The sequence below is a fragment of the Penicillium malachiteum genome (assembly GCF_028827825.1).
Source record: "Penicillium malachiteum strain IBT 17515 chromosome Unknown utg000005l:1.0-9002435.0:326005.0-9005861.0, whole genome shotgun sequence".
Taxonomy (NCBI): domain Eukaryota; kingdom Fungi; phylum Ascomycota; class Eurotiomycetes; order Eurotiales; family Aspergillaceae; genus Penicillium; species Penicillium malachiteum.
This window is the reverse complement of record NW_026643099.1, coordinates 6,251,938-6,277,392: the sequence shown is the minus strand read 5'-3', so window position 1 is coordinate 6,277,392 and position 25,455 is coordinate 6,251,938. Positions and strand designations below refer to the sequence as shown.

Here is a 25,455-nt window from a genome sequence, read left to right as displayed (position 1 = left end):
AAAAGATGCGGCTGTCACGTGAACGGCGCTGCGATAAGATATTCTCACGTAATCACATAATCCACTTGCGCCATTAGGCCATTAGCCAATTGCGGGGCACATGATGCTCAGCCAGAGCTGACAACTTTCACTTCCACTACTCATTTCTTCTCAAACTCACACAACTTACACTTTAAAATGAGAGCATACTGGTACGATAACATCCCGGTAAGTTTGCCTCCAGAATTCTGGCTTGAAATCTATGCACTCCGACCCAGAAACCCCGCAATGCATGAAGGCCGAACTAAATAATTTCCCCGCGCAAAACTAGGGCGACCAGCGCGAGCCCCACGACTCTGGTCGTGACGTTTCCGAGGAAACCCTCGCCAAGGTTGGCGTTCTTTACAAGCACTGCCCTACCATTGAGCATGTCGACAAGATTGCACTCGAGCGGGGGTACAAGAACCGGGACTCGGTTTGCGTTTCACCGCAGACTATGGGCGACGTGTACGAGGAGAAGGTGAAGATGTTCTTTGCAGAGCATTTGCATGAAGATGAGGAGATTCGTTATATTCTGGATGGCGAGGGATACTTTGATGTCCGTGGTCAGGAAGATGAGTGGATTCGAATCTGCTTGAAGAAGGATGATATGATTATCCTGCCTGCCGGTATCTACCATCGGTTCACGACCAATGAGCAGAACGTAGGTTCAATATTATTTTCTGGTAGATTTTGCAATTGACTAATTGACTAATTGCTTGATAGTATGTCAAGGCTATGCGTCTTTTCCAAGATGAGCCCAAGTGGACACCGCTGAACCGGGGTGCTGAGGTCGATGTGAACCCGCACCGCAAGACGTATGTCGAGACAGTTTTGCAGACTGCTGCTACTGCCTAGGTGACTGATTCTCTGGGATTGATGCTTAATGACTTGATGGCCCGAAGTATCTATCATCGCTTCTGAGATTGAGTTTATGGAAGTTTTCTAGAAAGTTTGATGATGGTAGATAATGACATAATATTTCCTTGAGACACTTGTATACAAGACATTCAAGTTTTATACGAGTATAAGCTCAACTTCCAGTTAATCCTTTTCATCCAGGGATGCTTTATTGATATAGTGTGGTGTAGCGTTGGATAGGTAGGACCTGTAGTACTAATACCGTGATCTTGTTGACAGCATATTTTGAAACATTTGACTCTACTTTACATTTCTCTCGGAGTAGCACCCGGAGGCATACCCCCAGGCATGGTGAATCCCTCGCTAGCTCCGCCAGCACTATCCTGTCGAGTCATACTCGGACTTCGCATACTCCCCATATCCACATTGAAGCTGCTACTTCGAGAGCCCGCTCCAAGACCCAACCGAGGATCCAAGGATGCCCGGAATCGTAGCCCCTCCGGTTCTCGGGTATCAAATGAAAATGGCCCTGGTCCTGCCTCAGCAGACCCAGCACTCCTCGGGGGCGCGGTAGACCCGGCGTCAGAATCTTCACCGGTTCTTACACCAGTTCGGCCCATACGTGGCCAGAGATCTGGTAATCCAACTACCTGTACACGAGGCTCAACAACGCGCTCTTCGAACCACGCATGTACACGAGCCTCCACCAGCTGAGCGACCTTAGGCACATCCTGAAGACGGCTGCGTGAACCGATGAGAGAACGGACAGAGAGATCCAGTCTGTAATCCGGCAGAAATGAGAACGCAACATTGCTCTTAGGGCTGCCTTTAGGTGGTGACTGATCTTGAGATGATGGTCCCTCAGGAGATCCGGGGGCTGTATTCCTGCCCGACCCTGTTTGAGGTGGTGTAGGCGGTGATGCGGGCGTATGTAGTGGGTCTGTTGATGCTGGAATCAACGAGATACAGAGTGTACCCGAGAATCGAACAACCGAGACCGATAGAGCGACTGGGAGAATGGCTGAGCGGGGTTTGGGGTAGTTGAGGATCATGGAGGTTTCTACAGCGATGGAGAGGTTGTCATCGCTAAGATCCACATCTAACAGAGCCTGTAGCCTTCCTCCATCGGAAAGAGGATCATCCACTGCTATAATGCGACAATTGCTGAAAATAGGGAATTCTTCTCCTAATGAGATGTCCGTGACTGTGATCTTGTCGATGAATGATGGCTTCTTCTCTGGGTTGTTCATGGCGGCGTTTAGGGAGCTCAGGATCGAGGATGTTGGCGAGTCTTTAAGTACATAGGCCGTTTGCCTGTATTGTGCGATTGTCTGCGCAATCAAGACATTGAACCAATCCAGCGACTCCGGCTGGTGAGACGAATGGTGCATTCGATGGCGGCCATGTTTTGATGGGTTGGTAGGAATGGCGCTGTAGTAGGTCTTCCGGAGAATGGAGCGGGTATTGGTGGAGGAGGCGGGAACTGGACGAAGAACATTGGAGGTTGATGGCTTCTCTCGGAGTGTCTTCTGCCCATCTTGAGGTGGTTGGTAGACCGAGCTGTACCGGCGGTGGGATGTGCGGTTGGATAGGCCACGAGAGGGGGGCGGAGGAGCCTCGCCGAAGATGAAGAACTTTATGAACGCTCCGATGAGCAATACTACAGAAAGCTGCCCGAGAAGGAAGCCCTGGGTAAAGGACAAGCTATTGAAGACCAGGGGTCGTTAGCGATGTAGATCTCATCATTTCTATGGATCGGATGGCGTACGAGGATTGAGGCGCCACTGGCGCGGGCTCAGCTGGGGAAGAATTAGAATAGGAGTTATAGTAGGAGTCGATGTGAGGGTTTCATACCTTGTTGGAGCACCATCGTCAGCGGTAGACAAGACCAAATTGTGGTGCGCCCATCCCCACTGTAGGTTGAAGGTTCCCAGCCTCGGTGGATCTTTTTCTCCCGCTATCACTTATCGCTTATCGAAGCTAATCCTTCTAAGGACACGAGTCAACTTGGATCTATACACCTTACGAGAACAAACAGATGGCCTTTACAGGTGTCATTTATCTGAACTGAAGATTTCCTTTGTCAACCTCAAACTTTTAACATATCATCTATCTTGGTTCATTCTCTTGAATCTCCAAACATGCATGGCCTAGTGTCAGCTATCACCACACTGCTCCTCGCTACATCAGCACTATGTGCAAGGTCGTCTCAGAACCCACCAGGCAGAGATGCTATTCTGCTCTCAAATGTCAATACTCTGACCCTTCGCGGTGACCGCATGACATCTGCCCGGCGTGTCTCTCCCATTCCTCAACTAAAGTGCGTGGGTCCCTCAAAGCGGGTATGCGAGCTATACCAACCCGATACAATGCGCTGCAAGAATGAGGGCTACGAATATGACGAGGAAGTTGTACAATGGACCTGCCAAGCTTCACTACCAACTGAATTCAAGCTCGGAGCAACAGATGTCGTTTGCGAAGGGTACCGAAACTCCAACGATAAATGGATTCTCAAGGGAAGCTGTGGGGTCGAATATCGTCTTTTGTTAACAGAACAAGGCGAACGTCGATATGGAAAGATAGAAAAGGACTCTTCTGAGGAAACTAGTTTACCGGAATTCTTCGGAAAAATTTTACTAGGTGTCTTCATGCTTGCTGTCTTTGCTGTGATCCTCATTGCTGTTACCGGTGGCTTTTCAAACAGAGATCGACGACAAGGAAGAGGAGGAAGAGGAGGAATAGGAGGTAATGATGGTGGTCCTGGTGGTGGTGGTGGTGGTGGTGGTGGTGGAGCTTATGGCCCATACCCTCGGGGCCCTCCTCCTTCCTATGGAAGCTGGAATAAGCCATCATCATCTCAAGGATGGACCCCTGGTTTCTGGTCTGGAGCTATGGGAGGTGCAGCAGCAGGATATGGTGCGGGACGATACTCAGCTAATACTGGATCCTCGCGAGCTTCGACTGAGCGATTTTCTTCATACGATGCAGGTGAAGGCAGTTCAACTCGATCGACTCCATCTTCCAACAAGACAAGCACTGGGTTTGGCTCGACCAAGCGCAGATAGGCTCTTTACGACCTCGGTACGACAGCTTTTTGCAACTTCTAGCATTATTCCAGTCGAGATCTTCAGATTTGAAGTTATCTAATCAATATTGCTATTTTTTCTTCCTTGTGCAACATTTGAACCTACATAGCTGCTAGCCTGCCTCTTTCCTTACATACTGAGGGTGTCTGTTTAACACTTCCTGGTCGGGTATTCTCAAGTTTATAACACCTTGCCTAATTTCCTGCGGTTAGCTACTAGTACAGACCTACGATGAAATGAAACTCCACTTCTACATTCATGAGTACTCTCCAGCACCTGTAAACATTATTGCCTAGGAATCCATTCTATAAACATGCGTGGATACATACTACAGTACTGTTGTACAGGTCTAAAATCAAATAGAACGCGAATTAGTTTATAATTCTTATACCCATAGAGGCGGTCCATCTATGAAAAGATCAGAATTCATTAATCTTTATGGCAATCAAACGCCATTCCCATACCCGCCTGTGTATCGTGCTGAAATCGAAACGCCGTTGGAAAAAAAGCCACCCATTTACCCGGAGAGCGGATTGCAAGGCCAAAACGAAAGGAAAAAAAAAGACCATTAAACTTGAATCTCCGTTGAATTCTCCTAATCATCAATGGTACCAATAACCTCCTCCGTGCCACCAGCAGCGCTGGCCATCTGCTTTTTGGTCATACGCTTTTTCTTGGTAGGCGCAAGGTTGGTCTTATCATCGACGGCGTTCCCATCTGTGCCAGCACCGGTGGGATTTCGCAGCATGTCTTCTTGCAGCTTTTTCTCCTTCTCATGCTGCTTCTCAATTTCTTCTCTTTCTGCATCGAGTTCCCGTTGAATCTCAGTGGGATCATCGTATGTTTGATTGGTCATCTCCTCGTAAGTTGCGATATCGATGATCTCGCGAGGACCTAGCAAGGTTGCTGTGATGCGCTGCGGATCCTTTCGCTCTTCATTGTTGAACTTGAGCTTGATTTGCCGACGAGAACGCCCCGGGAACAGCTTGCTGATCATCTGGAAGTCCGTTCCGAACATGCGAAGACCACGATAGAACAAATCAGAGTTCTCCTCGTCCCACGTCTCGGTCTTAGATCGCTTGCCATAAGTAGATTGATTGACTCGTCGGGTAAGTTGGTTCTCCTCCACAGTGATCATGTCGCCCACATCCCGCTGCGCATCCGCGTGACGATCCACCTCCAGCGAGGTCGCATCAAGCACAATCTCACCGTTAACGATGCGCATGACAGGGCCAGCTTGAGCTGCACCTTCATCCAGGCGATCTTCATCTGATTTGTTCTTATCTCCATCAGATTTCTTGGGCGTCTCTGCAGGGGTTCCTGCTTCTTGCGCTTTCTGCTTTCGCTCCTGCTCCTCCACATCCAGCCGACGCAGCTCAACCTCACGCTTTGACTTTCGGCCAGTCTTGAGATCTTTACAGAGCTCGGACATCTTGATGACGTTGGGCAAAATCTCGACGGTCTCCGCATCTTCAGGTGTAACTTCACGTTGGCGGCGACGGGTCTTTTTAGGTTTCTGAGTTCCGTCGGCATCTGAAGCCGCTGCCTTCGATGCCTTTCGTTTCCTTGTAGTAGTGGTAGAAGCTTGACTGGCCTCTGGAGTGGATAGAGCAACAGATGGCGCTACGGAGGTTGTTGGTGTCTCACTGGTGCGTCCGACTGTAGGTGCTCGGGGTTGCGTGGCTGGGGGAGTTGCAAGAGGACCCTTGGGCCGTGGCTTAGCTCTGGGCTTGGTGACCTTTGTGATTTCGGAAGTCTTTCTGGCCCCCTTCAAGTTAATTGGAACTGGAGGTGTTTCTGGTGCCTCGGAAGTCGAAACCGAGACTGGAGGAGGCTCAGTGATGGAGCTGAGGTTCGATGCGGACTGCACAGCTTCAAGTGTGAGTTCACTTGCGACAATTTGTTCCACATCATGTTCAATCGAGGGGAGGATGCTTGGTTCAGCAGGTAGAGTGCGAGGAGAGGCGGAACCTTCAATTCTGGTTGTAGGGGTGATTGTTGCTGGAGGAGTCGGGACTGGTTCGGGGGTCGGGGTTGGGGCGGGTGCTTTCCGCTTCGGGAACGGAATAGGTATGGTAGTGGGTGTAGGTATAGTAGTTGGGGTTGGGGTTGAGGTTGGTGCTATATCTGTCGTTTCCTGAGTCTGAGCTGGGACTGCTGGTGCAACTGATGCTGGTGCAACTGGTGCCGGTGGGACTGGTGTCTCTTCAACTGCAGATGGCTCAGGTATGGCTGGGGAAGCAGATTGTACGGTGACAGGCGTAGCCTCCGCTTCATCCCTCTCTGACTGAGTTGCCTGGGTCGCCTGGGTCGCCTGGGCCTGTACAGCTTTTGCCTGTGTCTGTTGAGCTGCACTTGGCCGACGCGCTGGTGCTGCAGCAGGCGCGGCCCGGCGGGCAGGCACCTTCGGCGCAAACTTCTTGCCCGATTTATCTAGAGGTTAAACAGGTTAATAACTGTTCGGAGCTGTTCATAAAGTAAGAAAGAGCACTCACTGATCGCCGAACTAGAAAATGACTTCATGGTGGCCCATTGCTAGGAGTTTATCGGGGTGGGGTTCAATCTAAGATTAAAAAAGTTCCAAAAGATGCGGGCGGAGTCACACGAAGTCACATGATCTAATTCATCTCATTCAATCACGCGAATCACGCCCCTGTTCCCTATTACATAAGACTGTGGTTATTGCCGGGCGGTCAAGTTCCTTGAAAATCCTCCTGTTCAACTCCTCCAATCTTAAAACTCCCATCCACCCCTTGTGTCCAGGCCTTGTCACTCCCTTTACACCCTTTTTCTCGCCTCACTGTTTTTCTCCGCTGGTACCATCTCATCCCAGTGTCTTATCTGCCAGATCTTGGGCTCGGTCTCGGTGTCTGACTCTGGCTGAGTGACGGTTTGGTGGTCACTGATAAACCCCCCCTCTCATGCCCGTCTAGCCACTGATGCCGGCCGCCGAATCCCCTATCGTGTCTACAGAATCCGGTCCTCTCAAAATGGATGACCGGAAGCGACCCGCTGCCGATAACAATGACTCCGCCCCGCCATTGAAGAAACAGGCTACTTCTGTAAATGGCGGGAGCAAGCCTCACCCCGACGCCGATATGCCCTGGAAAGATGACTTGGAGGTATGTACAGATTCGAGATGATGCGCAACGTATAATTTGGAGCGACAAAAGAGTTTGCGCGGCAAGTTGTATATTTTGATACTGACTGGCCCTTCTCCACAGAGGATTCAAAAGGATGCGATCCTGCGTCAGATGCAAGAATACAAGCGCGAGAAGGTGGCTTTGGAGGCGCGAGTGAGCCAGATTTCGAAAACGGCCTCAGATCACAATGATCGTCTCCGAGTGATTGATTCATGGTTCTGTCAGGTAAGCCCATACATTAACTTCGCCAACTGCGGTGCACTCTTTCTTATCCATCTTATGATTCGGAAGCTCTAACAACCTGGCAGTTCCTGGATGAAATCAAATTGCTCTTAGGACCTTCCAATGATTTGACCAATGGTCAGTATCGCCCCCACTTCCACACCCCCACATGATTCCTCAAAACAAAGATTGACAATCCCTGGCAGATCATGCATTCAAGAGTTCGCTGCAATTTGACGATAATGATGCCTTTGAAACCCACTTGAAAGCGAGGTCTGACGACATTCGCCAAATCATTGCTCAGTTCCAGTCCAAGGTTGCAAATGTGTCTCCAGATGTCACAGATCTTCAAGGCCAATTGGCCAAAAAGCTCGCAGAAGAAAAGATACACATTTCTGAATTGGAAAAGACCCTTGCGGAAAAGCAACAACTGGAAGAAAGTCTGGAGACGGCCTCATTGCGATATATGATGGCTGAAAAGAAGTTAGACCGTGCGAGGAGCGTGACTGCTGCCAAACTTGAAAAGGGATACATCATGGGCAATCAAAGACCTAGTTCAGAAGGTGCGCAAACAAAGCGGGAGGAGTCATCCTCCGCCAATGGTGGAACACCTTCCGGAGAACGCAGTGCCGAGTTAGAAGAAACCAACAACCAACTAGCCGCTGTATCTGAAAAGCAGAAAGAGCAGTTGCAAAAATTGGAGACTGAAAATGCAAGCCTTTTGACTCAGATCACGGAGGTTAAGGTCAAGGTACTTTTCCCCATTTATGGCGAGACTTGGGGTTCGGCAACTAATTTTCAAATCTGTTTAGTATTCGAAGTTGACAGACGATGACTATGCGCAAACCGATCTTTTCAAACAACTGCGTTCCCAATACGACGATGTGGTAAAGCGCATCAACCATCTTGAAGCAACAAACATTCAGCTTCGCGAGGAGGCTGAAAAATATCGCTCAGAACGGACTGCATACAAGACCCAGGTCGAAGACGAAGCGCGCAGCACAATCGCGGAGAAGGACAGCCAACTAGTCCGAGCGGAAACTGATCTTGCCCGTATTCGAAACGCCCGTGACGAACTTTTGGCGGATTTGCAAATGCGAAAGGCTTCTCACGACCAAGAAAAAACCACAGGATCCAAGTTGCAGGAGCTCGCGGACGCTCGAGAGGCTCGGATCAGCGCTTTGGAGTCCGAGGCCGAGAGGCTGAGATTGCAAATTGAGGGCTCTAAATCCTCGGAAGGTGTGGCGGACATGCCACTTGAAGATCTCCGTGCCAAGTACACCGGGCTGGAACGTCAATATGGCATGCTGAATACGGAGTTGACATCAATGCAAATGGCGTACAAGAAATTTTCGACCCTCGCATCTCAGAAAGTTATCGATTTCAGTGCCTTGGAAGAGAAGATTACACGATTGACGGCCGAGAAGTCGAAGGCGGACCAGAAGTATTTTGCAGCTATGAAGAGCAAGGAAGCCCGTGAAACCGAAGTTCGCACACTGAGAATACAGAACTCCAAGACCTCCGATATCGTTGCGCAACTCAAGGACTCAGAATCTACCACTCGATCACTATTGTCTAACATGGAAAAGCAAGCCAGCGAAGCCAAGGAAGCTTTGGCGGCTATCCAAGACAAGCACAGATCTACCCAACAGCAGATGACCGAAAGTAATATTGTGATGGATGGTTTGAAGGCCCAGATCGCTGAATTAAAGGCGATCTCGACTTCGAAGGATTCGACTCTGGGGAACACTTCAACTGCCTTGCGACAGGCGGAAACCGAGATTGTCAGCCTCAAGCAATCTCTTACCGATACAAAGAAGAGCCTTGAGAACTGGAAGGGCAAGAGTCTCGGCAATAGCTCCTCCGAATATGAGATGTTGCGGGTAAGTCACATTGAATATTGTCACAGTGCTATTTGGATATCTTTTTGCTAATCTCAATTCTTAGACTCTTGCCTTGTGTACAGTGTGCCGTCGCAACTTCAAGAACACTGCCATCAAGACTTGTGGCCATGTCTTCTGTAAGGATTGTGTGGAAGAGCGGTTGACCTCTCGTTCTCGAAAGTGTCCTAACTGCAACAAATCCTTCGGAAGCAATGATCATATGCACATTACCCTCTGAGGTGACCCCTTGTTTTATTGTGACCCCTTTTTTTTTTCTTCATGTACAATAAGTTTTTTTTTATTCTCCTTTTTTTCCTCTTTCCCCCTATCACCCTTTTTTTTTCTCTTCAGTGGTCACTTCGGAACGGTTCATAGTGTGGTGTTGGTGGGTTTGTCTTTAGGGTTAGGTTGGGGGTTGGCGTTTGATGACTGATGCGGCGTCCTTGAGGACTATGTTCCTTTGATACTGTTAGGCGAGACCTATGAACGCCATGGCGGATATTCTTGTTCTTCTTGTTTCCTTTTTTTCCCCATTCATTTTCATTTTTCGGACGCTGGGGCGCTGAGCGAATGATTTTGCGTCCTTGGATACCCTGGGTTTCGAAAGGCGCTGTTGTGCTCGGCTTTGGCTCTGATTAGTTTTGGTCATATGTAGGACTACATGAAGATGAAAAAATACTACACTTTGAAATATGTCAGTATTGAAATACTACTACTAGTAGTAGGATTACTAGGATTACGATAAATGAAGATTACGATAAATGAAAAGATGTACAATATATAATAATAGTAATGGATTATGAGTTGAAAATCCGACTATATAAAAGTTCATGTCGACCGACCCACAAATCTAATGCAGGTACGACTTGACCAGCCTCTTCAACCGAGGTGTTCCACTCGCGCTTAATTCTCGCCATAATAGTATCCTGCAAACTTTGACTGGCTAGAATATTCTGCGCCTGATAAGGACCCATAACAGAAGCGCGCACAGCAGCACTAAGCACAGCCTTAGCGTGATTCAGAATAAAGATATAGGCCGTCTGCTGGAGATCCAGTCCCATAGCACGACAGACTACTCCCCAAAGTGGGGCAAAGTGACCCTTAGGTCCCATATCATATTCATCAACCTCGCCCATATCGGATTTGAGCATATCGGAGAAATCATCGATAGATGAGGCAGCGACCTGCGCGCCGGTATCGGTGATTCGTGAAGGAGCGGCGAAACTAGCTCGGAATGCACGCTCCCACACTCCAATCAAGGCACGGCCTTGGGCGACACTGGCGCGCTGCGCTACAATGCATGGCGTGGAGGCATCGAGATCGTTATCGAGAGTTTCTATGGTTTCGGGGTGTCGGTACCCGGCTAGCACGTAGGGAAGAGATGTGCTTGCGATTGAGGCAATGGATAATTTAAGAAAGCGGTGGAATGATGATGCTGGGTTTGTGCGCTGAGGCTTATTATGTGCGAGGTAAGGACTCCAGCCCGCTGGAGTATGCGAATGAGCCCAATGGAAGGGCGGAGTCGGAGAGAAGGAGGAGAGCGTGAAGAGAGGATCGGATTGATTCCGATTGGAATTTGTCATTGTAAAGGTCTGGAATGATTGTTAGTTTTGGTTATATTGTGTGTAGTTGAACTGGAAGTGGCTTACCTGTTGTCCATTGTGTCTGTGTCTGTGTCTTCTCGACTGGATAATTGGTCCCGTCTACTTGGCTGCGTAAATCATGAAGACGCGCCTCGAGTTGAGAGATTTCCAATTGCAAGTCTTGTGGCTGGTCCTCGAGCATGATGTGTAGTATAGTATAGTATATGGGTATATATGACTTGTGTGTATAAATGTCGAGGTTGTCGAGGTTGTCGAGTGTTGAATAAAAGAAAGTGGTCGCATGAGCAGATCCCACACATATAATAGAAAAGGTGGAGAACGGAGAAGACCGTAATCCGGCTCATTCTCTATCTTTTGTTAATTAACATGACTGTACCCGTTTATTCATTCTTATTACTACATCACTTCCGATCTTTCCCGATTTTATTAACACATCAACAATCCACTTATAACTAACTGAAAAAAAAACCACATCATGTCTGGGAGGCGTCTATTAGACGTCATCCAATTTTTCAATGTTTCTAAGTCAATTGCTGTGAAGCATCTGGCTATTCGCCAGCATCAACTTGATGTCTATACTCGGACTTCCTCCCTGACTAAGGGTATCAAGGAACAGACTGAAGGGTTGATCTTAACCGCACAAGCCGCTGCCGCTTTGGCGCGTAGATTCGACGACTCGCCACCGAACCCGTCATCCTCGTCCTCCGATATATCGGCCGACTCTGCTCCACGGAAATCAGAACCACAATCAGGAACGACCTCCCCCACCTCGGACAATGCCCGCCTCCACACAGAGCAACCTGAAGCTCATGCGGAGATCCAAATTCCTGCCGCGACCGCGCAGTATACCGGTGCTGAGAATACCGATTTGAATATTAGCCAGCAGCAGGATGTTTACTACAAACCCTCGGAGCAGGTTGCGCCGAATGTATCTGCATCGCCGCGTGTGCAAATACCCAAGTCTGCTGGCGATGTACAGGCAGGTAGTAATGATGGACTGAATGCCGACGTGTTCCACGCGGCTACTGGCCCGGAAGGGAAGAGTGTCCCTGCTGATACACCTGGCAAGGAGGATATCCCAGAGGAGATGATGCAGGGACTCTTCCATAGTCCCCGTGTCTCGCGCATGCTTTCGGGGAAACCCAAGCCGAGACCGGAATGGATCAAGGCACAGAGAGCTGTTCCCCAGCCCGTGCCGAGTGCGACATTGGCGCCAGAGTCTGAAGCTGAAATCACCCCGAAGGAGGATGAAGAGATCCAGAAGCTGGCTGCTAGTGTTGCTGAGGAGGTAGCTCCAAAGCAGGTTCCAACTGAGAAGGCCGTCCCGTATCAAATGATGGAATCTCGTGTGCCTTCTTCTCGGTTGGGTCGACTGTGGCAGTATGGTGGATTGGCAACATCAATGGCCTTTGGCGCAGTCAGTGAGAGTATGCGCCGAGCTACTGGTAGTCAAGAAAGCGGCTCTATCATGTTCAGCGCGGGCAACATGGAGCGCATGGTAGCCAAGCTGTCGAAGATGCGAGGTGCTGCTTTGAAGCTGGGTCAGATGTTGAGTATTCAAGGTAATTAACTAGCACTCTGGGGTAAATTTGCCTATACTAATAACTGTATAGACTCGAACATGCTCCCCGAACCTATTCAGCAAGTGCTACAGCGCGTCCAAGATCGCGCCGATTACATGCCCGCCTCACAGCGCGATAAAGTATTAACCGATAACCTCGGACCCAACTGGCGAGACCTCTTCTCCTCATTCGAAGAAGTTCCCATGGCCGCAGCCTCCATCGGCCAAGTGCACGCCGCAGTGCTCAAAAGAACCGGCAAGCCTGTCGCCGTGAAAATCCAATACCCCGGCGTAGCAGACTCCATCGACTCCGACCTAAACAACCTCTCCATTCTCCTAACCGCCTCCCGCCTCCTTCCTCGCGGTCTCTACCTCGACAAGACCATCGCCAACGCACGAGTCGAACTAGGCTGGGAATGTGACTACAACCGCGAAGCTCAATGCGGCGCGCGTTTCCGCAAACTTCTACACGATGACCCTGTCTTCCTGGTACCAGAAGTGATGCCCGAAGCCTCAGGTCAACAAGTTCTAACAATGGAAATGTTAGAAGGAGTTGCCGTAACCAAGATCCAAGACTTCACACAAGAGCAACGTGACTGGATCGGCACACAAATCATGCGATTATGTCTTCGCGAAATCACAGAATTCCACTACATGCAAACCGATCCCAACTGGACGAACTTCCTCTACAACGCCCGCACAAACAAACTGGAACTTCTCGATTTCGGCGCTTCTCGTGAATATCCTACCGAATTTATCTCAACATACACCCGGACCCTTGTCGCTGCTTCTCGGAATGATAGAGAAGCTTGTCGCGATCTCTCTGTGCAATTGGGATATCTCACAGGCCTTGAGTCGAAGGCTATGGCTGATGCGCATGTTTCGTCGGTTATCACAATCGCGGAACCATTCATGCAGTCTTCGCCGGATTTGTATGATTTCCAAAATCAGACTATCACCGATCGTGTGCGTGCGCTTATCCCGGTTATGATTCGTGAACGTCTTGCGCCGCCCCCCGAGGAGACTTATAGTTTGCATCGCAAGTTGAGTGGTGCGTTCTTACTTTGTGCGAGATTGGGCAGTCGAGTTCCTTGTAAGGAGTTGTTTGCGGAGGCTGTTCGGAAGGCTGAAGCTAAGGGTTTATTGGTGCCTGTGGCTGAGCAGAAAGCGTAGTCTGGATGAGAAGTTCTTGCTACGATCTGTACCTACGCAGTAGGTACTGGTGTTTTTTTGCATTGCGTGGTTGTACTTTATGTATTATTATAGAGGATTTTGTACAATATTATCATAGCAGATGTGCTATAACTCAAAATTTAGAATATCAGAATTACACTCTCCCCCATCTGAGAGTTCTACATACTATTGCCTTCAAACTTGAACCTCCCCAGTATCAATTTTCAGATAGTAATGAGTTTGGCTGCTAGTAATGCCAGTGTCTTAAAAGCTGTTATTGCCAGCAGCCTCCAAGTTCTTCCTCGTTGTTTTTTTATCATACAACTCCATCTCACTACTAGGTAGTACTTATGATACTAGTCAAGCTTGGAACTTGCTATATTCAAATGTTACAACATTGCATAGGTACTAGTAGTTACTTTAGTCGGGGGGCATAAGTCATGAGAAATATCAATTGATGATGTTCACGCATACTAACTCGCGTTTTTCAATTCGAGCTTTGCGTTCATTCTGTGCTAAGTATCTTTCTCCTTTTCTAGTCCATCTTCTATTGGCAGGAGTAATGCATGGGCGATCAAAAGTTTCCTTCTCTCCAGGGCTTGAATGATAGATTCGTAATGTACCAGAAACCCTTTGTTGTAGTCGAGCTCCAGCTTCCTCTGCGAAGTTGTCATGTTTGATGCATGGTGAGAATTCAAAGCTGCCATCTTTGATTTTGCACACTTTGCCCGAGAAATAAAACCCGAGAAATTGGTATGCGGTCTTACTTCAATTCCTTCTCGTCGTATGTTCAGAAAACGACTAGATAGAGATACCGCCACGACTTCGATGGGCCGGGGCGTATGGGTACATGAAGGAACTTCCCAGAGTGATCTCTGTCCTCCACCGTGCTTGGTTGACCTCGGTCCATGGAAAGGGACTGATCAGAGTCACTTAGAGTAGGACCAAGTCTGATGGTTGGTGATGATAATAGATTGATAATATAAGGAGTGGGCAAGGTGCTTGAGAATTGGGAGCCGATCAAACTTCAAATCGAGCCGAAGCATTATGCCGGCGTTTTTTGGAGTTTGTGTATCCTTGTATCTTTCAACGGGAAAGATATGAAATTGGAACTCATGGTAGGTTCGTGACTTTGGATCTCGTACTATCACTTTGGAGTAGAGCTGATATATCCTTGAGACTCATGCTACGCGATGCATACTGGTGCTCATTGTTGAGGAACTCCATAAGGGCCGAGATGATCCTCGAGTAAATGGCAGCATGGATTGCGCGCGATGAAAATGGGAGAGCTCATAGTATGTCCTGGGTAGAGGAACTCTATGATCTCTGTTTGAACCTCCTCAGTTAGGTGAGGCAACTTGAATTTGAGGGCATCTTAGCAATACCACCTGTCCTTGCTTGCTAGCAAGGTATTATATGAGTATCTGCTTGTATACTTTGCTTTGAAAAGTAGCCAACAAACCCATTGTAACAGTTTGCACAGGAGAGTAGCCCTGGTAAATCTGCCATGTAGTGCTATATCCTCTGAGAGAAATAAGTGAGGATTTGACTTGTGGAGTCTTGGATTCCATTTTTCATGGGGTTATTCAAATCCTCGACGAAAATTTCTTTCGTGCGCAGGTGTTCCAAGAAAGCACTCAGGCGGACAATCGTCTCTTCCAAAGTGTTCGTAGGTCCTGCTGGTGCATTGGAACAACTTGAATATCGACTCGGACCAGCATGGAATTGCTTTCAAGGAAGCTGGAAATATATGTACCGAGATCTTGAGCCAAGACATATCATAGTATGTGTGATTTGAGGCGCCGATTGCGGTTGAACTTCCGACTGGTTCTTCCTAGTTCACCTTTTGGCTGGAGCTGCCAGATTGAGTCCGCAACCATATCCTGATCCCACAGGACGGAGTAGGTCTTGGCCAATCTGAGAATTGCATGACTTATAACCGGTGAATATTCGAGCTGCCATCTCTGGTTGGAAATCTGCTGTCGTAGGAAAATTGTCTCGTTGTATATGTTTAGGACACCTAAATTTGTCCTAGTTAAAGATGAGTCAATCTGTGGACTAATTTCCAAGGTTGTTAAAATAGTTAGTAGGATTAAATACCTAGACAATGTCGAAGTGGCGTAGATCCATGGGGTCTTGAGCTCGACAACAAGAAGTAACGAGGATCTTTGGTTGATTATAACCATATCTGGGATGCCTGCTGATTGTAGAGGTGGGCCATTTATCAGGCACTCCTCAAGTTCCCACATTTTTGTGTATTAAAATAGATTTCAGTTCATTTTGAAAGGCATTCTCTTTCGTTTTGAATTGTTTGACCATATCCTGCGTCGAGAGTTTCATAAAAAACAGATAACTGCAGGCTCCAGGCATGTTTAGGTTATGCCAATCCAATTGGGGAATAACAGAAAATTCTTTTCTTCCTTTTCTTCCTCTGTCCTCGCAGCTTCTTCCTTATCTGTGTTTTTTGCAGCGTATTCATTTTCTTCTCTTTCTTGCATTTCTTTCTGCTCCTCCGTCGGGTGCTTCCTGCTTGCTTCCTGGTTTCACGCTGTTTGGCGTTTCTTTCCATCTTCTGTCTCCTTTTCTGCCACTTTTAATAATACCCCTCCTGAGTCTGGCGGAGGGTGGATTCTGAGATCTTCATTTGTTTGAGTGCACTTTCTGATAGAAGTTCCTGAGATCTGGGGTGCTGCTGATTCTCAGGATCAAAAACCTCATGGCGTGCATAATAGACCTCCACCGAGTCGGATTTATGCATCCGCATATGTTGGTTAAGATCATCTGTCATCTTTTTGCTTCTGTCTCCTTTTATGTCACTTTTGATAATACCCCTCCTGAGTCTGGCTCTATACAAGCTGTGGCATGTTAGTTTTGTATCAAACCAAATTGGCATAAACCCGCAATTGGGGCAGGCTTACACTGCACCATGCAATGCACAAGTCCATCCTTGTCCTCTAGCATTGTTGAACTCAATGCTGGAACATCGTGGGAAAATTTAAACCATTCAAAGGGAAGTGGGAAGTGCAAGGTTTGGTGCTGCGTAGCCAGATCAGGAAAAGGAGTGAAATGCCCTCTCATAAGAGGTTGTAGGTGCTGAACTGCATTCTGAGTCAACAGTGGACGTGCTACCATTGTTGGCTCAGAACGAGTAGTGTGAAAAAGGCACATCGTATTCTTGGAATGATTGCTCCCTAAATGGTGCGAATATGTAGGCGTGAATACGTAGGCGTAGGCTGATCTCAGTTGGTAGCAAAGCGTCGTATAGAACCAGGTATGCCAACACAGGTCTGTCTCCAAACTCAAGTGCTCGAGACATGATAGTCTTCCTGCTGGATTCAGGATTATTTCGCCCGCACATAAAAACAACAACTCCGCCAGTGGTCCCCAAATTGAAGAAAATGAACACAGGCGAATGTAGACCGTATTTTATGTCAATACGGACCGTAAATTGGTGGTAATGAGTAACTTTTATTTCACCAATGTGGATGGGGGAGGGAATAACTTGGTGGCACACCCACAAAAGGGCAGCCATTCTACCACAGATGTTGCCCAGTTGGGCATGACAATTTGATCACCCAGACGTGAACAATGATGATATGTCTGTGATTGTCAAGGCTTTCCAGTGCTGAAGCGTGATTTTATAGTAGCCGACTTCTAGAACTTGTAATAATCCTTGACGCCAGCCTGAGTGCCTCTCCAAGTCAGGATATATCGTGATATTAACATTTTACCTTAGACGTTCCAGGTACTGCTTTGACCTGCTTCAAGTTCAACTTTTGAAGGCATGGGTAGCCAATGGAAAGCGATTCCTATCTCTTTTACCTTCCACCTTTGTCTCCAAACAGAACGGCAGGAAAAATCCAACTTTGATCTGTCGCAAGATCAAAAGATAGTAATGGCGCAATGAGACTGGTCAACGCTACCAGTGGAAGTGGCCTGATACTACGTACCTGGATCCTTGGCGCTTGTCCGATAGTCATAATACTATTGTCTTGAAGATGACCTTGCAGCTAGGTTATATCTGTGGTGTAGCGAGGTAAGAAATATTCGTGCCCGCGTATATCTCGGCGATGATTGCTCTCCAGACAAGGATTGTAAGGGTCTTGTCGCGTAGTTTGAGGACAATGTGCTTGGTCATGGTTGCAACCACTTTTTCCCCCAGCAGCGCGACCCTGCTACCCATTGTCAAAGTTCGCGTTTTCAGGGTGCCACAAAGACTGCCCGAATGGCAATTGGCACATTGGAGATTGCTATCTGGGCGCTGCTGAGCTTCTACTGAATTGCCTCCGTGATACCTCGAGCCTTGATATGTCTCTTCGTAAGAAAGTGATCCATCACACGAGAAACAATTAAGAGAATATCTTACCTCTAGGCTTTCCATATTCAGGCTGTGTATAGGTTGCGCGCAGTATCTGTAGTCCGATCTTTATTCGTGGTGGAACATCCTTTGAGCCAGTCAAGTGCTCGTTATCGACTTCTCCTGAAAGATTCCAGATTCCATTTGCAATCATAGATTGAACACAGGGGATCTGTTTATAGCATACCTTCGGGTATGCACATCTGGAGTAGCGGCTCCACTATTCGAAATGCAGAATACCAGAGGGATTATCCCGGAACTCTTGAATGAGCGACGTCTTCAAAATGTTCATCATTGAATAAGTCAAGGGTTTCTTTTGCAAGTGAATCAGTTGGAGTCAAGCTGTCAAGGGTGATGAGATATGAAGAAGGAAGAAAGTTTGGAAAGGCGAGAAGAGACTTAAATAGGTTAAGCTGATGGAGAAAGACTGACCTGGATGTTGGAGGTTGGAAAGAACTTCCAAGGTTGGTGAGCTTGGAACTTTCAAGTCCGAGTCAGGCTTTCTGAGAGACTAACAAGGATGTTTAGCAATCGGCATTAGGACAGTTCACTCGATTTGGTACAAAAAGAATCAACCTTCAAGTTTGAGGAATTCACCTTTGAATTTTGAGCGTGTGGTTACGCTGGTGAATGTCAGTGGGTGTAAAACTATCAAGGAAAAGAGGCAAGAGTTTGTGAAAGATATAAATAAATACCAGGTGTAATGGCATGAAGGACTCAAGTGTCATGAGAGAGATCTCATTAAAATTTATTGAATAAGAAGAGGAAGAAGAAGAGATGTGGTACTAGCTAATATTTAAATAGCATCGATATCAGGTGATATCACCTGATGGTATATAAATGCAAACATTTGAATCTTTAAATCTACATGTTAAGGATCATTCTCAGTTTGAGATACTGAAATGAATTTAAGGAGCACAGGCTAATTCTTATATGATACTAGTAGGTAAATTCGTAAAAGGGTAGTCTTTTGGGGCAAGGTAATCTCGAAGTCATAGATTGCCTTGAGAACTTGAAATTGAGTCATTGATATTGCTGCTTCAAGCTTCATGTCTTACAACAACTCTCTTTTGGCCCGGTGAAGGATGACATTATCCAAATCGTGCGCAATAGCAAACTTCCGAAAATCCATGTTGATCATGAATCTCAAACTATATTACCGTTCCTCACTCTTCCATCTCTCAACAAGTCATGCGCTAGTCATCGCCTATGAGCAGACTAAGAAGAAGATCATCGAGTCCCTTGATCAGGCGATCCCTCAAAAGTGGCATATACTCTGCCCATTCAGTATCGGGTGTCTGGAAAGCAAGACCAGCAATCATTGTGATTTTTGAAGCTAAGACAAATCTCTCTACATAACAGAGATTTACAGACCTCTTGCTTGACAAGCTCTATCACACCAAAACTTCCAGAGCAAAATTCTCACTAGATGGATTTCACTCAGCTATCACGACGGTCTGGCAACGATCATCGGTCTATCATCACTGCTCGCCATTCAGTATATTTTGAGAACACAACGACGTTTCTGTGGAGGAAGAAGCTGTCCATTTCCAGGCAATTTTAAGCCAAAAACACCCCTGGTCGCTCCCTTATCCTGATTCATTACACTGGTCACAGTTATATGGAAAAAAGGATCTTCCAAATTCTCTTTGGGGCGCAGAGACTATCCATAATAAAAGACCACATATCAAAGTGAGCCTGTGCCGTTTTTTGTTGTTCAACCTGCCTAAAACTCATAGTTAACATCTTCCCATCCTTAGGAGAACTGCTCTCCCTCTCCCGATGTCAATTTGCCCGGATCCCCAGTCTCCCCAGCTCTTCAACGGACAGCCATTCTTCACAACCTATGCCTAGCTCTAGGGCAGCAGAAAGAACGGTGCCAAGGATCGCTCCCTGGCAAAGAAAATCGCTCTTCGGGGGTTGAGCTTCCAGAAAACGCCATGTTTCAGGCCCCACTGACAAAAGCACTTCTTTGCCACCAGTCCTGGCCTCAAGACTTCAATTTCAACGACTCTGTACATCAGAACCGCTGCCCTGAAGAGCCACAGTCGTCCTTGCCATTCATGGCCAGTTTTGGGTCCCGGTGGTCGGGCGTTATCATGCCCTCATTAGCGTTGCTCCAGGCATTCCAAGGTTGATTGACTGCTGGTCGGCAAACAGGAAAATATCTCCATACACCACCAAGGGTCCCGCTGATCATCTCCTCTGGCTCGGAATGCTTATGCAAAATTTGTCATTCAGATCTTCGAATTTGATTCTTAGATTGTCTTACTTATAACAAGATGGATCAATCTTGACCCTTTGACACAGGCACTCATTCAAAATATTATAGAGTAGTATATATGTCTGTAAATCCGCGAATCGTTTCAAGCGAATTCATAAATCAATGATACTCAACAGTCCCCTTCTCTGCTTCAAAGATCTGGTTTCGAGACTTTTGAGGAACTGTGCTCTCAAAAATTGTCCTATCTCAGGGGAGACAGCACAGAAAACGAAGGTCTTTTCTCAATGGGGGATGGTCCTGGTTATACAATCTCGACGAAGTTTTCGCATTGTATTTGCGTTGATGGATGGACGGTTCTTTCAATAGACCAAATTTGGCGGAACAGGCTACTGGTGAGCCAGAGGGTGAGATTAAATCATGAACAAAAAATGTAGAAATCGTTAGGTCTATAACTCGTAGACCACATGAAAAAATCATCTATATTGTCTATATCGCACTCATTTTTCAAGATGGTAGCCCATCAGACTCATAGACCATATGCCAGTAATCTTTCACACCAGCACATATCCCATCCAACTCTTCCCATGACACGAACTTATCTTCAAGCTCACAGGCCGTCCATAGGATCTCTCTCCAAAAGGCTTTTTCAATATCAACCTTGTTGCTGAATTGCCCCACCACGTCTTCGGGGATAGTCCAAGCACGAGTATACGTCCCATCATCTAAGAACGCAGGGTTCACATCATGTTTCTCGAATACTGTAGCCGGATTGAACTTTGGAAAATTCGCGTGTATGAAGAACACGTCTGGCGGAGGCGCACTATCTCCACGAACTCGCCATAGACCCTTTCTTGTCAGGTTGTAGTCGTGGATTGGGTTGAACTGGGCCATCGCCGATCCTGCCATTCCGCCACCTTCTTTCCGATGTCCCAGTGCGCAAATTGGTTCGCTTACTTGATAGTATGAATCTGTCATCACGATTGCAGCTGCGATAAAGGTCTCTTTGTCTCCTTGGCCGGCAGCACCCTGTGATAAGAGTGGATAAAAATGCGTAGGTCCCCAGTAATTATAGTAAGTAGCGAGTAGCAAGGTCCGGGAATGAGTTTTCTTTGAGATGAGGATCTCGCCTGACTCTGTTGATTGTTGAAAATTCTTAGGCAGAGTATAGGTATCAGCAATCTCATAGAAAAGAGGAGATGTAGAAGATGCCCAGAAATCGGGCCATGTAACCATATATGTCCCTAAAAATGGCTTGCTTTCGAAAAGAAGCTCTGGTCGCTCCAGTGGAAACGCATCAGCGTCTAAAAATAGGATTTCTTCAAATGAAGAGAATATCATCGCGAAGATTTTCAGTTGGTATGTTTCGATCTTTGTTAATGATACATCCATGATATGTGATAACACGACACATGATGCATTGAGAGAGGGTAATACAGTATCGCATATGTATTCTTCATATTCAGATTCGTTTGCCAAGAAGACCTCCATCGGGAGGGTGGAGCCTGTTCGACGAAGCATTCGAAGAGAAATGACCAGTACCGGAAGGTATGAACCGCCTGCGGTTGAGACCAGGCCTCTCGTCCCTGAGACATAATTCAATTCTGGTGGAGAATCTAGAATCTTGTGCGTGAATCCAGCATGTGCTTTCTTCATGAACCCAATATCCTCCGCATCCAATTGTAACAAATCTGGTCGAGGTGACGCATCTTCTGGGTCAAACCGCTCCGTTGGCGCTTTTTCACGTTCGATAATGGGAAATTCGTGGGGCGTGTAATCTTTAATAGTAGTTTCGAATCCAGGCCACAGTTTGCGATTGGCCTCAATTAGGTCTTGGGCGGATTTTATAGGATTCGGGGCAGGATTGACTATGGAGATATTCGTCAAGGGGGTCCAACGCGGCGAGGACCAAATCAAAAGACATATGATCGCCAGGAAGAACAGGAGCGATCGCGCTCGGAATAAAGGACGAGGCACGCCCATATTATTGGCGATTGGTCGTCTCCTCACTGCAGGTTCCTGGGTCTCCACTCCGAGGTAGTGGCGGGTCTCCGCGCTACTCGGAGAGTCGGGGTAGCTCAAATTGACAGCTTCGAATGTGATGGGTGGGAGAATTGGATCAAGTAGAAGGATTTTGCGTTGTTAAAGACAAGAGAAGTAATTTGAAAACTTGGAAGGGCAAAAAGTCGGGAGATTAACAAGGACCATTTACAGGGTCAACGAAACGAAACAACGGCGCCGCCCGGGGGCATCCATCCCTCTTTCCCTCTTTCTCTCTTAAGAATGAAATTCACATTCTTGTTAAACCTTGCAGGATTTATGGGGTTTCAAATATCCGTGAGACCACAGTAGATTTTTTTTTTTACGGTGATCTAATAGATATTTACTGTGATATTACTATATCTAATTATATTGGATATATAATAGTTATCTTACTAGATGAATTATAAGCCTATATAATTAAAATTATAATAATAAGGTAGATATAGTGATTAATGGTTGTAGAACGGTTGTGGACGGTTGTAAAAATACAACCTATTACCAAGTAAGTTTTCTGCCTAATATTGTCTTATAATTAGTTCTAATTAAACTTAATGCCTAAGGTATAATAATCTTTGCCTGATCTTGTCTAATCTTGTCCGATAATTAGTTCTAATCAAAATTCTTGTAACTGTTATGTTTCAATGGTCTCCCCCTGAAATATATATATCTGTCTATGTGTTGGATTCTTCTTTACTTCTCTAACTCCCTTTGAAAGTTGGACTTGGAAATTTTTTGATTTTTCTAACTTCTAAGGTCATAGTTGAATCTTCTAAATCTTGCTAACTTTTTAAATACTAACCTTCTAAATCTTACTAACTTTCTGAATGATCTTGCTAACCTTCTAAATGCTAACCTTCTAAATGTTAATCTTCTGAATGTCTAGGTGCTAACCTTCTAAATCTTGTTAATCTTCTAAATATTAATCTTGGAACTTAGAAGTGTATATAGATCTTAGGATAATTGTTTATTTTAATTCTAGTACTATAGATATGTAGAATATTGTATGTAATTTTATTAATATATAAATTACCGATATTGGTCTATTACTACATTAATTAATATCTGTATGGATTCCTGTATTGGGTATTTGATAACTGTCCGACAACCATTTCACAACCGTTAAATTCTCATAACCGTGAAATTTCTCATAACTAATCCATAAACCCCAACGAGGGTACCTCGAACTTTTTTAAAGGACTGTTAAATTCAATATACAGTCAAGAACTCTCGCTTGACCGTTATTTGAAAACCTGAAATCTAGCAAGGAACATTAAGCTCTGTTCCTGATCTCTGATTGGCTTTTTGGTCAGAGTGATTCTGAATTTGGATTGGCTGATATTGACCGCTTCTAGGTATTTTCTGCCATTTTACCCAATCAAAAGCTCAATTGAAAATCAATTCTGGTTTTATTTACTTCTCTACCTCCAGGTATATCCATCCTTCAAGCATTCCAACATGATTCAATGTTAAAATATGTATTCTAAAGTCTTTCATTTAGTGCAAAAACTGGCACCTACACTACCTATTAAAGAGAAATTCTTCTATCTATACCTATAATACACTACTAGTACTAGTACTAGTTACATTCTAAGCCACTCATGCTGCAGCAGTTCTGCGGCTGACTTTCGATGTGTTCGGTCAATTGTGAGTATACCTCGAAGGAAGTCAATGAAGATGGGAGTTTCAACGTCGGAAATGCCGTTAGGTTTGAGGGAAGGCCTCTCAGTGCCATTTATGAGTCTTTCAAGACTTGTCGGTTTCAGATCTGAGATTCGAAGAAGGCCGCCTAAGGAGACGTCTGGAATTAGTAAAGCCCTTGGGAAATCATGATATTGACACTTAGTTTTTTTCAAAGAAAGGCATACCATCCGTATTAAGAAACTCTGCAGTTCTGTTTCCTTTCCGAAGAAGCTCAGGCGGGAAATTACCAAGTATTTCGATTGTCCTTGCGAGGCGATCATCATCAACCGTCCACGAACCGTTTTTTTGCTGCCACTCCAGAGAAAGGCACTATCCCTTGCATAAACTCAATAACCTACCGAAAATTAGGAGCTGGAAGACAACCTAGCTATATTTTGAGTAAGTATATTGAACACTCACAAGGCAACCGAGGCTCCAGATATCAACCTTAGCATCCCAATGAGCACCAATTGTGACTTCTGGTGCTCGTAAAGCTGGAGATTGAATTACATCCGAAAGATGATTGTCTGACCATGAAGCTACAGCCAGTGTAAGTGTCGCCCAAAAAGATGACAGGACGAGTGGTACGTACCAACACCGAAGTCAACTATTCTGATGTGCGGCTCACGCATTTTGGAGATGAGCGGCGTCCTGATGACCTCTCGGAGTGGCTTTGCAACACCACACTCATTATTCACCCGTTCGGGAACTTCAGATAGATATTTCTCAATGGTCTCTTGCCGATTTTCCAGCTCGAGTAGTATATTCGTAGGTTTTAGATCTATATATCGACCAACATTAGCGCCGTTATTGTGAAAAGGAGGCAAATCGCAGTACGCGTATGAATGATTCCACATTCCCTATGGAGAAAATCCAACCCTAGTAGAAGCCGTCGCGCTATAGTTCTCACTGCCTTGAGAGGCAATCTCCCATCTTCGAATTTTGCGGTTTGAAAATCCAAATGGTGGCTCAACACGTTGAACACAAAGCATACGTGTTGTCCATTTGGCCCTTCGTGTCCGAATTGATCCAGAAGGGGTAACACGTAGTGTCGGCCTCCATGGTTGCTTTTCCCAGCAAATTTGGATAATCGAGAGAGAATTTCTCGCTCGAAGATGTCGTGCGAGCCACCGTAGCAATCGGCTCTTAGTATTTTCAGGGCTACATACCTCTGGGCCCTTCAATACTCGATAAGTTGCATGTTTGACAAATGTGGAAGGTTAGACTCACTTGGAATCCCTAGCTAACCAAACGGTAGAATATTGACCGTAGCCTAGTTTCCTCATCACTTTGTATGCGCCAGAGTTGAAAGTATCTCCAAGTGAAACGGAATGGAAGCCTCCAGCAGAATAGAAGTCTGCCTCTTCTGTTGCCTGGTGTGGGTTGGGAGATCTTGATGAAACAGGTTCAAAGAATTTGCCGAGCCAAGTTCGAGAATTTACCCGACTTAAAACTTTTTTGAAAGTAGCAATCATCTTGAGATGCTATATGCAGAATTTCAACGGGCATGAACCTTTGGGCCGCTTGCCGGACAATACTATATAAATGGTAAGGGTGAACGCGGCTTTAAGTTCCCAGATCCACATGAGATGTGCGCCTTATA

At 46.2% G+C, this 25,455-nt stretch overlaps 11 protein-coding genes across 11 annotated transcripts; 4 read left to right on the top strand and 7 right to left on the bottom strand.

Moving 5' to 3' along the window:
• Positions 1 to 177: 177 nt before the first annotated feature.
• N7483_012330 (acireductone dioxygenase (Ni2+-requiring)) lies at positions 178 to 876 on the top strand (the record flags this gene model as incomplete). The annotated part of the gene is made up of 3 exons (XM_057095757.1): positions 178 to 207; positions 311 to 682; positions 745 to 876. 3 exons carry the CDS (start codon positions 178 to 180, stop codon positions 874 to 876), a joined length of 534 nt encoding a protein of 177 aa, XP_056941728.1.
• Positions 877 to 1,184: 308 nt separating this feature from the next.
• mmm1 (ERMES complex subunit MMM1) lies at positions 1,185 to 2,749 on the bottom strand (the record flags this gene model as incomplete). Its single annotated transcript, XM_057095756.1, has 3 exons — positions 1,185 to 2,583; positions 2,648 to 2,678; positions 2,734 to 2,749. The coding sequence occupies 3 exons, from the start codon at positions 2,747 to 2,749 to the stop codon at positions 1,185 to 1,187; spliced, it is 1,446 nt and encodes a 481-aa protein (XP_056941727.1).
• A 271-nt stretch (positions 2,750 to 3,020) lies between these two features.
• N7483_012328 (DUF1183 domain protein) lies at positions 3,021 to 3,944 on the top strand (the record flags this gene model as incomplete). Its single annotated transcript, XM_057095755.1, has 1 exon — positions 3,021 to 3,944. One exon carries the CDS (start codon positions 3,021 to 3,023, stop codon positions 3,942 to 3,944), a length of 924 nt encoding a protein of 307 aa, XP_056941726.1.
• Positions 3,945 to 4,560: 616 nt separating this feature from the next.
• N7483_012327 (transcription factor TFIIIB subunit BDP1) lies at positions 4,561 to 6,488 on the bottom strand (the record flags this gene model as incomplete). Its single annotated transcript, XM_057095754.1, has 2 exons — positions 4,561 to 6,398; positions 6,461 to 6,488. The coding sequence occupies 2 exons, from the start codon at positions 6,486 to 6,488 to the stop codon at positions 4,561 to 4,563; spliced, it is 1,866 nt and encodes a 621-aa protein (XP_056941725.1).
• Positions 6,489 to 6,904: 416 nt separating this feature from the next.
• N7483_012326 (E3 ubiquitin-protein ligase BRE1) lies at positions 6,905 to 9,451 on the top strand (the record flags this gene model as incomplete). The annotated part of the gene is made up of 6 exons (XM_057095753.1): positions 6,905 to 7,087; positions 7,190 to 7,333; positions 7,417 to 7,468; positions 7,537 to 8,081; positions 8,143 to 9,213; positions 9,278 to 9,451. The coding sequence occupies 6 exons, from the start codon at positions 6,905 to 6,907 to the stop codon at positions 9,449 to 9,451; spliced, it is 2,169 nt and encodes a 722-aa protein (XP_056941724.1).
• Positions 9,452 to 9,560: 109 nt separating this feature from the next.
• Positions 9,561 to 10,998, bottom strand: N7483_012325 (urease accessory protein UreF; the record flags this gene model as incomplete). The annotated part of the gene is made up of 3 exons (XM_057095752.1): positions 9,561 to 9,836; positions 10,056 to 10,805; positions 10,849 to 10,998. 3 exons carry the CDS (start codon positions 10,996 to 10,998, stop codon positions 9,561 to 9,563), a joined length of 1,176 nt encoding a protein of 391 aa, XP_056941723.1.
• Positions 10,999 to 11,292: 294 nt separating this feature from the next.
• On the top strand, positions 11,293 to 13,551 carry N7483_012324 (protein kinase COQ8; the record flags this gene model as incomplete). Its single annotated transcript, XM_057095751.1, has 2 exons — positions 11,293 to 12,379; positions 12,431 to 13,551. The coding sequence occupies 2 exons, from the start codon at positions 11,293 to 11,295 to the stop codon at positions 13,549 to 13,551; spliced, it is 2,208 nt and encodes a 735-aa protein (XP_056941722.1).
• A 1,839-nt stretch (positions 13,552 to 15,390) lies between these two features.
• On the bottom strand, positions 15,391 to 15,800 carry N7483_012323 (uncharacterized protein; the record flags this gene model as incomplete). Its single annotated transcript, XM_057095750.1, has 2 exons — positions 15,391 to 15,571; positions 15,652 to 15,800. 2 exons carry the CDS (start codon positions 15,798 to 15,800, stop codon positions 15,391 to 15,393), a joined length of 330 nt encoding a protein of 109 aa, XP_056941721.1.
• A 4,836-nt stretch (positions 15,801 to 20,636) lies between these two features.
• N7483_012322 (alpha-mannosyltransferase) lies at positions 20,637 to 22,112 on the bottom strand (the record flags this gene model as incomplete). Its single annotated transcript, XM_057095749.1, has 1 exon — positions 20,637 to 22,112. The coding sequence occupies one exon, from the start codon at positions 22,110 to 22,112 to the stop codon at positions 20,637 to 20,639; it is 1,476 nt and encodes a 491-aa protein (XP_056941720.1).
• A 2,023-nt stretch (positions 22,113 to 24,135) lies between these two features.
• Positions 24,136 to 24,484, bottom strand: N7483_012321 (Protein kinase-like domain protein; the record flags this gene model as incomplete). Its single annotated transcript, XM_057095748.1, has 3 exons — positions 24,136 to 24,207; positions 24,273 to 24,346; positions 24,445 to 24,484. 3 exons carry the CDS (start codon positions 24,482 to 24,484, stop codon positions 24,136 to 24,138), a joined length of 186 nt encoding a protein of 61 aa, XP_056941719.1.
• Positions 24,485 to 24,633: 149 nt separating this feature from the next.
• On the bottom strand, positions 24,634 to 25,327 carry N7483_012320 (protein kinase; the record flags this gene model as incomplete). Its single annotated transcript, XM_057095747.1, has 2 exons — positions 24,634 to 25,030; positions 25,083 to 25,327. 2 exons carry the CDS (start codon positions 25,325 to 25,327, stop codon positions 24,634 to 24,636), a joined length of 642 nt encoding a protein of 213 aa, XP_056941718.1.
• Between the last annotated feature and the right edge of the window lie 128 nt (positions 25,328 to 25,455).